The following is a 13119-nucleotide window of genomic DNA, read 5'->3' as shown; positions in this document are numbered from 1 at the left end:
CGTCTCACTAAATCAGCGCATTTTCTACCTATCAAGACGTCTTTCACCATGATTCAGTACGCCGACTTGTATATCCGAGAGATAGTTCGCATGCATGGGATTCCTGTATCCATGGTTTCTGACGGAGATCCGAGATTCACGTCATCTTTCTGGAAAAGCCTACATGCAGCGATGGGGACCAAGTTATTATTCAGCACAGCATTTCATCCTCAAACCGATGGACAGTCAGAAAGAGTTATACAGATTTTGGAATATCTACTGCGAGCATGTGTTATTGATTTCCAAGGCAGTTGGGAACCAAAATTACCTCTAGTGGAGTTCACCTACAATAATAACTCTCAATCATCAATCGGGATGGCTCCTTTTGAGGCAGTTTATGGAAGAAAATGTAGATCTCCTATACATTGGGACGAAGTTGGGGAAAGAAGAGAAATTGGTCCGGACGTGATTGAAGAGACTACCGAGCTTATAGTCAAAATCCGCGATAGAATGAAAACTGCGCAAAGCCGACAAAAGAGTTATGCGGACAAAAGACGAAGAGACTTAGAGTTTGCAGTGGGCGACCATGTATTTGTGAAAATAGCACCTATGAAGGGTGTTATGCGTTTTGGCAAGAAAGGCAAACTTAGTCCAAGATTTATAGGTCCGTTTGAGATTTTGGAAAGGATAGGGACACTAGCTTATAGAGTGGCATTGCCACCATCACTTTCTGGAGTTCATAATGTATGCCATATTTCGATGCTGCGGAAGTACATGTCGAATCCATCACATGTGCTTAATTATGAACCTCTCCAATTAACTCCAAACATGACATATGAGGAAAGACCTGTCCAGATCTTAGCAAGGCAAGAAAGAAGATTGCGAAACAAAGTCATTACAATGGTCAAGGTCAAGTGGATGAATCACTCGGAAGAAGAAGCTACTTGGGAAACCAAGAGGGACTTGAAGAGTCGCTATCCAGATCTATTCGATAAGTTCTAATTTCGAGGGCGAAATTTTACTTAAGGGGGGGAGGAATTGTAAGGTCCAAAATTAAGACGACGTAATCCAACTGCATGCGAATCTAGGAAATAATGAAAAATAAGTAAATGACTTATTTTAATTGCCATTTAATTATTTGACATACTTGTTTATATGCTAAATAAGATTATTGTCATCATGCATAAAACTGTATTTTAAAGGATTATTCAAGTGACGATCGAAGAACGGGGACCGAAGGCTGAAAAACGAAAAATGTTTTTATTAAATAATTGTTTTTAATTATTTAAAATATGAGTGTTGCTTTTTATTATTTTTGGAAATAAAGGGTTTTGAGGTGATTTTATACGCCGGGACATAAATTTTATCGGTGTTGGTTTTTCAACTAAAATTTGAACTTTTTTGGCAACCCGGCTAATAAATTCACATGTTTAATAAAAGAAAAAAAACTTTGTTAATATTTTAATTATGTCCTCATTAGACTAATGGGGTCAATTAGATGGCTTATTAGGCCTAATAAACCTGGAAGGCTATTAACTAATATTTAAAGTATTAAAAAACCACAAAAAACCCTATTCTTCTAGCATAAACCATTGGCCACCCTCTTTAAAAAATCTGAAAAATTTCTCTCCCAAACCACACAAACCCCACGGCACACACTCACAATTTTACAAAGAATTTTAGAAGGGTTCAAGTGGAAACAAGCCAAGGTTCTTGCCCGTTCTTCGACGTCAACGGTTATTCGTGCGTATATAACGCAAAGGCACGCCTTAATATTCCTTTTCTCATCCATCATATCATATAATTGTTTTAAATATTGGATGCATGAAGATCATAAAGTAATTCTCTGAAATTTTCGGTTTTCTGCACTCTTGTATGTTAAACTCATGATTTGAATTCCATAAACTGGCATATGCATGAATAAGGGACTGCCATGATGTAGGCCATGATCAGGGAGGTTGTGCACATGTTTTAGAGTCACCCATGTACGCCCTAAACACCACAAACAGGAGGAGGCAAACCACGAAAGCTACAACCGAGAGTAATTGTCATGGGGGTCAAGGGTTGAGCGTTTGGTACTCCACGGCTGGCCGAAGGTTGGCTTATGTCTGGGGGCTACCCAGGGTCATGGGGGAGTCTAGGGGAGAGTCCTAGCCATGTTAGGATTCGAGTTAAGGGCTGGGGAAGAGTCCTAGCTATGCTAGGACTCTACCCGAGAAAGCGCGCGGCATGCGCAGCAAGCTGATGCTTCCAGGGGCTTGGGGGCTCGGACTGGGGTTCAAGGGTCGTGTCAAGGAGATGCACTAGAGTCCTAGGAAGGTGGGTGAGTGACTGGTTCAAGGTCTGGGCTCACGGGTAGGGGCCTGGACGCACAAGAAGAGTCCTAGCTATAAGAGGAGTTCTCGGCCGGTTTAGAGGGTGACTTGGGGTGCCCGTTTTTGGGTATTCGGTTGGTTTCTTGGTAAACTTAGGATCCAGTAGGCTAATTTATGATGTTGGGCAAGTTTTGGACCAACATGGTTTTGGGGTAACTCGTGAAAATCGGAAGTTGGCTCGGGGTTGAAATTTATGTGTCAATTAGGGTTTTTAAATTAAATAAAATTGGAAAACGGCTCACGGGGGTCGAGTCATGGTCCATAAGGGCTAAAATAATATAAAAAAACTAAATTTAGAATTTAGGAATTTTATATTAGAGTTTGAGATTTTTCGAGATTAAAACACCGTTAAAACAATTAATAAATGATAAATGAAAAAAGTCTAATATTAAAGATAAATAAAATTATGGGAAAATTAATTTATGCTTAAATAATTATTTGGGACATGTTAGAGTCATGAAATCAAGGAAAAAGTCAAAATCAAAAAATGTCGAGTCCAGGAGTAAAACGGTCTTTTTACACCTCAAAATTTGTAAGCGTCATGGCAGTGCCCTAAATGCTATTTTCATGATAGTTTATGAAATTTTCATGATTAAATTATGATTTTTAAATGTCTATTTGATTTTATTCATTTAAGGAAGACATTTAAAATACATGTTGCATGCTTGGTTTCAAAAATGAAACATGTTATGGTATTCATGATTTTTATAAAGTGATGTGAATGAAAAATGTTGAAGGAGGTGAAGTGATTGTGACTAATTCGTTAACAATGGCGATGTCGTGAGGGTGATGGTCCCAGTGGGAGCCCGACGATCGTGTTTCCATTATTGCGAATATGAGGTTATGAGGTTTGAGGAAGAATTGGAATATCGTGAGGAGAGAAGGCCCCAGAGAGAGCCCATTTATGGAAGAAGGCCCCAGAGGGAGCCCCGACGATCGTATTTCTATTCGATCATGTTAGGCCAAGGCTCAGTTGACCGGTGAGAGCGTCGCTGATGTCCCCGCCGCCCAGTACTGTGGTTATATGTAGATGGATCCATCGATCATGTCATGTCATGTCAGGAAAGTCACAATTAACGATCTGAATTCAACAAAGAAAAAGGAAATGGAAAAGGAAAAAATGTTCATGAACATGTTAAAGGTTTTATGTCATGTCATGTTGAGAAAAAGGAAAAAGTTAAAGTTATGTTTGCATGTCATGAAAAGTTATTTTACGTAAAAGTATTTTCACTGTTGCATGTGATTTTATACGTAATATTTATTATAAAGATTATGGTGTGTTGAGTCTTTAGACTCACTAGGTGTGATGGATGCAGGTGAGTTTGAGGGAGGTCTTGACGAATGATCTGACTGGACTGAAGGCGCACACAACCCGAGGACCAGCGCTTCTATTAAAGATTTTTAAGACTATTTATTTATGTTTGAGAGATTTTTGAGAGGTTTAGTATGGGATTTACTTTTCAAACTATTGCTTTTTAGGCTTGGTAAAACATTTGACGACTTCGTTTTATGACTATTTCACTTGATTTTCAAAATGCTAGTTGGTTGATGTTTTATTTTTAAAAAGGTAAAATATTTTATTAAAATATTTTCATGGAGTTTAAGTTAGTGGTCGGAAAAAAAAAATTTTCTAGTACTTTTAAAGCAATTAAAAAGGACACGACGTTTCAATAGCATCGATCAAAATTTTAAAAGAAAAGACAATATTTTTCGAAAGAAATGGACACACACACATGCATGTCATGATATATTTATTAAAGTTTCAAATTATAAACAAATATATAACAAAAACCCACTTACCAAAATGCGAAGGTGTACTTCGAGTTACTCAAACTTGGACGTACGAAGCTTGCTGAATTCGGACCAGGTGGTGACCGAAATTTGGACAGAGTCTTCCTACAGTGTTGACAGTGAATTACGGTACAGAACTTCGGCACGAATCTTTTTTTTTTATTCCTTGCTAGAGGCAGCCGAGGCTTTCTTTTGAAGTGAGGGACCAAAATTTTGAGAGATGTTTTCAAGATTTTTTGAAGTGTATCTTGAGTGAGGATTATGTGCTATTTATAGAAGAAAAATGAGGCTTTTCCCATCCCCTTGGTCGTTCCCCTTGTTTCCCAAGCAAGAATTAATTGTGTTCAGGGGTATCTCAAGCACCAAGGGTCATCTAGATTTTTTAAAGGGTCATTTCTTGCATAATTAATTTGTCCAATCCCTTAGCTCTTCCTTTAGCTCTCTTTTTGGTCCTTTTAGGACAAGCATGGTTGAGCTTCATTGAGCTAAAAGATTGAGTCTTTGATCTGGGGGTTTACCTCTCCAATGACGGCTCTTCGATTGATGCGGTTTCTTATAGCATAGCTTCCCGTTGAGCTAATCTCCGAGCTTTGGAGCTACTTTCTCGAGCCAGATTAGCTGAAAATTTAAGTTCATATTTGAGTTTTATAGTTAGGATTAAAGTTTTCAGCTTAGTTTCGAGTTCTAAATTCTTACATGATTTGCTTCGGAAATTCTGGGTGTTCACATCCCACCCTCCTTATTGAAAGTTTCGTCCTTGAAACTTGGATCAGCTCGATCTTTTGAATAGATGAGGATATTGTGTGCGGATCTTCTCTTCTAGTTCCCAGGTTGCTTCCCGTTCAGTATAATTTGACCATTGTACTTTGACATATGGATTGTCCGGTGTCTCAGCACATGATCTTTTGTGTCCACTATTCGAATAGGAACTTCTTCATATTTCATCTCCTCGTTCAGGTGTATTTCGATCATCAGCGGTGCAACTTTGAGAATGTGACTTGGGTCTTGGACGTATTTCCTCAGCTGTGATATGTGTAACACGTTGTGAATTCTGGACATATCGGGTGGCAAAGCCAGTCGGTAGGCTAGAGTTCCCACTTTTTCCAGTATCCCGAACGGTCCTACGTACCTTGGATTTAACTTTCAAGATTTATTGAACCGAACCACTCCCTTCATAGGAGAGATTTTAGCATACACCTTTTCACCGATCTTGAATTCCAACGGTCTTCTCTTTAAATCTGCCCAATACTTTTGTCTATCCTGAGATGTTTTGAGTCTTTCTTTGATTATGGCGACCTTGTCGATGGTTATTTGAACAAGCTCAGGTCCAGTGATAGCTTTTTCTCCGACTTCATCCCAGCACAGAGGTGATCTACACTTTCTCCCATAAAATGCTTCATACGGAGCCATTTCAATACTGCTTTGATAACTGTTATTATAAGCAAATTCTATCAAAGGTAACTGCTCGCTCCAATTTCCATGGTTTGAATTGTCCTTTCAGTTTGGCCATCAGTCTGAGGATGATCGGCCGTACTGAGAGTTACTTTGGTTCCCATGGCTTCTTGGAAACTTTTCCAAAATCGTGATACGAATCTTAGATCTCTGTCAGATAATATGCTTGTCGAGACTCCGTGTAATCTCACTATATTTTCCATGTACAGGGTGGCTAATTTTTCCAAGTTGTAATTCATTCGCACCGGTAAGAAATGTGTAGATTTGGTCAACATGTCCACGACTACCCAAATTCCATCATGACCTTGTCTTGACTTTGGTAGCCCTACTACAAAATCCATAGAGATATGTTCCCACTTCCACTTGGGTATCTCAAATGGTTGCATAACTCCTCCAAGCCGTTGATGTTCCGCTTTGACCTACTGACATATTAAGCACTTGAAAACAAAGACAGCTACTTCTTTCTTCATTCCATTCCACCAGTAATTATTTTTCAGATCTCGGTACATCTTGGTGCTTCAAGGGTATATTGAAAATTTTGTTTTATGTGCTTCGACCATTATTTCTTCTCGAATCCCATTGACGTCTGTCACACACAACCGTCTTTTCATTCATAGAACACCATTTTCATTAGTCTGGAATTCTTGGACTTTTCTTTCTTGAATTTGTTCCTTAATTTTTGTGATAGAAGGATCTTGGCTTTGTTTTAATTTAATTGTTTCTCTAAGACATGGTTGCACTGATAGAGAAGATAAGCTCACTTTCCCTATGTTCCTTCGGCTCAAAGCATCTGCCACTTTATTTGTCTTACCCGGATGGTAATTGATTGATAGATCATAATCTTTTAGAAGTTCAATGCACCTACTTGGCCTCATGTTTAGTTCTTTTTGAGTGAATATGTATTTGGGACTCTGGTGATCAGTAAATACTTCGTATTTTACCCCATAAAGGTAATGTCTCCAGATCTTTAGCGCAAATACGATTGCCGTTAACTCAAGACCATGAGTTGGATAATTTTGCTCGTAAGGTTTTAATTGCCGTGATGCATACGCAATTACTCAACCTTCTTGCATAAGCACACAACCTAACCGTCCCTTCGAAGCGTCACTGTATATTGTGAAGTTCTTGCCATCCTCGGGAAGAACTAGTACGGGTGTAGATGTTAGTTTCGTCTTCAGGGTTTCAAAACTTTTCTCACATGCTTCATTCCAAATGAATTTCGAATTTTTCTGTGTAAGTTTGGTGAGAGGAATGTCTATCAAAGAAAATCCTTCAACAAATTTTCAATAGTAGCCAGCCAAACCCAGAAAACTCCTTACCTCAGTTACTGTTTTTGGTTGTGGCTAGTCCTTGATTGCCTCTACTTTTTTAGGGTCTACTGACACCATAATTCAGAGATTATATGGCCTAAGAACGCCACAATTTTTAGCCAAAATTCACACTTCTTGAATTTGGCATAGAGTTCCTTTTCTCGTAGTGTCTGCAAAGTGAAACGCAGATGTTCTCGATGATCTTCCTCACTTGGTGAATATACAAGGATGTCATCTATGAATACTACCACAAATTTGTCAAGGTATGGTTTGAATACTAGGTTCATAAGGTCCATGAATGCTGTAGGAGCATTTGTTAGACAAAAAGGCATTACCATGAATTCGTAGTGTCCATATCTTGTCCTAAAAGATGTTTTAGGGATATCTTCTGCTTTGAATTTCAGCTGATGGTTACCTGATCTTAGATCTAATTTTAAGAAAACCTTGGCCCCTTTTAGCTGATAAAAAAGATCATCTATTCTTGGGAACGGATACTTATTCTTTATTTTAATCTTGTTTAACTCTCTATAATCAATGCATATCCTCATGCTTCCATTCTTTTTCTTTACAAACAGAACCGGGGCTCCCCACATGGATGCACTGGGTCGAATTTGTTTCTTGTCCAATAATTCCTGAAGTTGCTCTTTTAATTCCTTTGATTCATCTGGAGCCATTCGGTATGATGCCTTTGAAATTGGTGCAGCACCAGGGACCAAATTGATTTCAAATTCCACTTCTCTATCGGGTATCGCACCTGGTAAGTCCTCAGGAAAAACATTCGGAAATTCTTGGACGATTGGAATATCTTCCAACTTTGGGTCATCTTCTTCTTTGACCTCATTGATCATTGGTAGATAAATTTTTTTGCCTCCTTTTATGGCCTTCCAGGCTAGTGAGGCAGATAGAATAGATTTTCGTTCTTTGGATTTGTCGTGATATATGATTTCCTCTTTAGTTAGAGTCTGAAGTTTAACATTTTTCTTTTGGCAGTCTACTATGGCCTGGTGTTTAGCTAACCAATCCATTCCAAGAATGATGTCAAACTCAATAATATTGAGTTGAATCAATGCTGCCTCAAAAATCTGTTTACTGATACAAATTTTACAGTTTCGATACACCTTGTGGGCTTCAATTGTTTTACTTGCAAGTGTTGCCACTCTTAACGGTTGACTAAGAATTTCATGCTCAAGTTTTAGCGTCTTAGCAAATCTTCTAGAAACAAACGAGTGCGTAACACCACAATCAAACAAAGTATATGCAAGTATTTTATTGAGTAAAACAGTACCTACCACCACCTCGTTGGTGTTATCAGTTTCTTCCTGGGTTATTGCATACACCCGAGCATTAGTCTTGTTTTCATTTTGTTTGCTGGGTCCAGTCCCTTTTTCTTTGTTGTCAGGACAATCTTTAATCCGATGACCTACCTTTCCACATCTGAAACAAACGCCCGTTTTCCTGTAACATTCCCCAATGTGATTTTGTCGACAAGTAGCGCACCACTTCCTTTCCTTATTGCCAGTATTGCTAAATGTTCCTTTTGGGGGACCACTCGAATAGTTTTGCCGTTTGAATTTAGGCCCACTCTGAGCAGACTGACTGATCGAAGGTCTCTCGTTCTTGTTTTCTTCTTCGCGGCGTTTGATATCAGTTTCCGCGCTCATTGCCGCGCCCATTAAATCTGCAAAATTGCTTGGCCTAAATACAGCCAAAGCCGATTGAACTGTTCAGTCTTTTCTTGAAACGGTGCATTTTCAATGTCTCATCTGACATGATAGTTGAAACATAGGTTCTTATATCATTGAAACTTGAAGTGTATTCCATCACCGTCATGTCTGGTGTGGTTTAAAGTTTTCAAACTCGCTCAACTTTTGCAGCCGAAATTCCGCTGGGTAATATTGCTTCAAAAATTCTCTCCTGAAGGTTTTCCATGTGATCTGCTCCACCTCAGCCAAAGATGGTGACACTGTTTCCCACCACTTGCGAGCTCGATCTTCCAGAAATGGTGTCACAACCTCTACTCTAAGTCCCTCAGGTACTTCCAATATATGCAGTTGTGTTTCGACATTCTTAAGCCAGTTATGGCTGACTTCTGGATCCGGATTGCCGTCAAAGGTTGGGACACTGTTCTTCCGAAGATATTCGTAATGGTACATGATTCTTCGTGGTTCTGGTTCTGGTTCTGGTTCTGGTGGCGGTTGGATGGCATTGGCAATAGGGTTCACAATTCCTTGCAATGTGGCGGCTACTATGGTAGCAATTGCCATCATGTCTTCTCGGTTGAGATTCACCCTCGGTGGTGATGGTGGATTTTTGTTTTCGTTTTTATTGTCTCTGCAAGGATTACGGTTGTTCCTTGGTGGTCTCCCTGCCATTTCTTATAAGCATAAAGGTTTCTTAAGTTGTTTGTATAACTTTGATAAAGTAAAAGACAACAAATTAGATATTTCATTAATAATTCAAAAGTCACAAGATTGTTACATATCGATAAGAAATAGTTAAATTAATTTCTATGCAATAACTTCTTAGTCTAGGAGTTTATCCTTTTCATCTAATACTTCTCCATCGTCCATGTCTCCAATAGCTTCTTCTCCTTCCAGATTCTCCTCAGGGTTTATTTCCATCACATCCTAGAGATCTTCTAAATTGATCATATCGTTCTGTAACTGATCAATGTGGTTTTGCAACAGTGTGTTGTGGTCATCGAGGTTATTAACTTGGTTCTGAAGCTCTTGTATTGTCGATTGGTTTGCTGCCTCATTGAGTTCATGCTCTTCTATCCTTACTTGGAGTCGATAAATAGCCTTGTTAAGCTTGTTTTCTCGATCTCTTGCTGCCAAAAATCTTCCTTGAATTTCCTCCAACTCTCCTTTTGAGCTATCGTGTTGACGTTCAGATTCTAGGTGATAAGCAGCATAGCGTCTAACGTCATCGTGCAGTCTTTTCTCTTCTTCTCTAGCCTGATGAAGGTCCCGTATCATGCATACGTTATTCCCGTCTAACTGATAGTTATTCCTCTCGAGTTTGTCATTTTTATCTTTCAATGTTTTAATTTCTGCTTCTTTTTCCTGGAGCTGTTTTTGGAGTTCGGTTATAACGCTTTAAGGATCCATGTTTTTTTCCTATAAAAATACAAAAAAAATAAATTTTATAGATAAAATACTCATCAATTTTTAAATATGCAAGAATAGAATTTTTATTTAAAAATAAGTTATTACATCTCTTGTCTTTTCAAAGCATATTTTATTACAATAATTGTATTGCCTTTCATATCTCCCTCGTACCTATCACTGTCGTTGTCAACCACTTCCATCGGTGATTCTTCTTCTTCTTCCATGTTTTCTACCACCAGATGCAAATAGTTATTCTGATCCTGAAGTCTATCCATGGTGCTGTGGAGCTTGGAGATGTATCGTTCTTGCTTGTTGTTGAACTCTTCTTGACGCTGACAAGCCTGACTAGCACGACCTCTCTCTATCTCTACTCTCTCTAGCAAGTCCCTGTTCAGTGAAGCTAAACGCACGGTGCGAGTTGAATCATTAGGTATTTGAAGAAGTAGGCTCTCAGCCAAGTCCAGATTGTGAGTGAGCCGTTGTACGTCCGTCTCGAGTATGTTCCTAATCTCGCTAAGCTCATGTTTCTCTAGCTTCTCCATAAAAAATTGTGCCTTAAAAGTCGCAATCTCCCTAGCTTGATTATCTATCGTGAGCTGGCGCATACGAAGGGCAGCCTGAGCATGAGTACGTGGAGCAGCCATTTCCTAGGATAAATCGAGGTAAAATATCAAAACAATATAAAGGATAGAACGGCACAAAATTTGAAGGGAAAACAAAGTTGTCGTGGAAATTTCGATACTAAGAATTTGCCGCAGGATTGAAGAGACTGATTTTGAGTTGTTTAAGAAATTTTGAGAAAAGCTGAAAGTTGGTTTCAGATTGGGATGCACTAGGTTTTTACCAAAATTTGACCTATCAAAATCTCAGCGGGATTATGAACCTTGCGGCTCTAATACCACTTAAATGCCATGCCCCGAGACCGAAATGTCGGTGACATCCGGCATTGTTCAACAATTACTTGAAAACAATAAGCCTCGTATTGAAAAGCCAAATAAACCAGTATTTTTCAAAAATAAAATACTGTCTATACAATGACAACAGATTAAAATTTACATCAGAATTTGCGGAAACGAAACAGAATAAAAGAATTAAAATATTGATTCTTGAACTTGTCTCTCGATCACCATCCCCAGAATGCTTCATTTCCTCCTCGTCAATTTGTTCCTCATTCTTATCTGATTAGATATGTAAGGGGTGAGCGTTTTGGAAATAATCAGCAAATGGGGGCCGATCGATTTCCACAAATAAATACATATAGAGATAATTTTAACTCATCCTTTTTAACAACTTTCAAAACTTATTATTTTGACTTATCAGAACCGAATCGAGTTAAACAAAGACTATCAGACGTTTTAGAATAATTCAGAAGCGGATCAAACAAAACATTGTTACTCTTCTCATTTTCTATGGTCAAATTGCCCCCAATATGTTAGTCCTCTAAAAGGTGAGGCCAGAACACGGTTTTATACCCACCGATGGGAGCCAGACAGAACACGATTTTATACCCACCGATGGGGACCAGACAGAACTACAATTATCATTCCATAAACAAATTTATTTGTAACAGTGTATCACAGAATTCAACTTATCGAACATAACATATCAGAATTTTTATGAACGAACACAGCGGAGTCAAAGAATATCGAAAACCAGAAGGACATAGCATCGATCAAAATTTTAAAAGAAAGATTGTATTTTTCGAAAGAAATGGACACACACACATGCATGTCATGATATATATATATATTCAAGTTTAAAATTACAAAAAAATACGTAACAAAAATCCACTTACAAAAATGCGAAGGCGTACTTCGAGTTACTCAAACTTGGACGTACGAAGATTGCTGAATTAGGACCAGGTGGTGACCGAAATTTGGACAGAGTCTTCCTACAGTGTTGACAGTGATTTACAGCACGGAACTGTTGGATCTTGGTTTTCTACTTGCCCAAACGCAGCGGAAGTTTTAAAATTTTTATTTTATTTTGACAATCAAAAAATATTTGATTGGGCGTTCGTATGGTTTTTTGAATCAAACATAGGATGTTAGAAATTTATACCTTTGTGAATTAAATCACTTAGCTCCAACTAATCCGGTATAATCGGATTAGCTCTTGATGAATCCCTACGAACTTTCTTCAAGAGAGTCCTTGTTTGATCCTCCTATAAAGTCCACGACTAGATGGTATGTTCCTCTTCCAAATTGCACTAGAAAATTTGGAAGATTTTTGCGAAGTGATAGAACACACAAAATTTTTTGTTCAAGACCTTTGAGAGTATTTTTATTTGGAAGAGTTGAAAACTCTATCTCAATTCCTCTCCAAAAGTCACGTATATCTTCTGCCAAAAATTTTGGGAATAAAGAAGTCTAAATCTTTCTTTAAATACCATTTACTTAATTAATTTAATTAATTAAGTAAACTAAATATTTGGAGGATTTTGTGCAACTCTCGTGAATCACCATGGAAAATCATGGGTGGAGGCTAGGTTAACTTTTCTTTTATTTTCTTAAAAACAAGAGAATTAACCTAAATTCCATAATTAACATTAATGGGCTTGATTAATTAATTGGACTAGTCCAACTAGTTTAATTAATTAATCAAAGTCTATTAATAACTTTAATTATTTAGTATGTTGGACTTATACTCCTACAATCTCATTAAACATACTCCCACTATATTTAATTTAGTATTTAACAAACTAAACTTTTAAGCTTAATAAATTAAATCTAATATAAATTCAACATTTGAATTTATTATTTAAATTATAAATTCAACTATTTGAATTTTATCACCTCCAAAATTTAATATTTAATAAACCCAATATTTGAGTTTAATAAATTATATTCTCAAATTTTATAAATTCAAATCCTTGAATTTATTCTCTCAAATTTTAATTATCATAAATTCAACTCCTTGAATTTACTATATAATATAAATTCAACTTCTTGAATTTATTCTCTCAACGGGAACAAACAATCCAGTGCTTGTGTGACCCTCAATGGTTCAAGGAAACAACTAGCGGTGAATCCCTGACTACAATGCACTGGCTCCTATATGTTTCGCAACTGTACCCAACCTCGCCACCTGATGACTCTCCTG

The 13119-nt window shown here is 37.7% G+C and overlaps 1 protein-coding gene across 1 annotated transcript; it reads right to left on the bottom strand.

Annotated features, from left to right (window-relative positions):
• Positions 1–4964: 4964 nt before the first annotated feature.
• LOC140957954 (uncharacterized) lies at positions 4965–5555 on the bottom strand. The gene is made up of 2 exons (XM_073415375.1): positions 5310–5555; positions 4965–5168 (listed from the first exon to the last, which is right to left on the bottom strand). The coding sequence occupies exons 1-2, from the start codon at positions 5553–5555 to the stop codon at positions 4965–4967; spliced, it is 450 nt and encodes a 149-aa protein (XP_073271476.1).
• Between the last annotated feature and the right edge of the window lie 7564 nt (positions 5556–13119).

Source organism: Primulina huaijiensis, chromosome 14, assembly GCF_012295235.1.
Source record: "Primulina huaijiensis isolate GDHJ02 chromosome 14, ASM1229523v2, whole genome shotgun sequence".
NCBI lineage: Eukaryota > Viridiplantae > Streptophyta > Magnoliopsida > Lamiales > Gesneriaceae > Primulina > Primulina huaijiensis.
The sequence above is the reverse complement of the archived record's forward strand: the minus strand, read 5'-3'. Positions and strand labels throughout refer to the sequence as shown.

Bases quoted from the DNA above. Each gene is read 5' to 3' on its own strand.
- LOC140957954 (XM_073415375.1), bottom strand. From the start codon at position 5,555: ATGGCTCCGTATGAAGCATTTTATGGGAGAAAGTGTAGATCACCTCTG. The intron at 5,169-5,309 runs GTTCGGTTCAAT...CACATATCACAG, and splicing joins TCTCTCCTATGAAGGGAGTG to CTGAGGAAATACGTCCAAGA.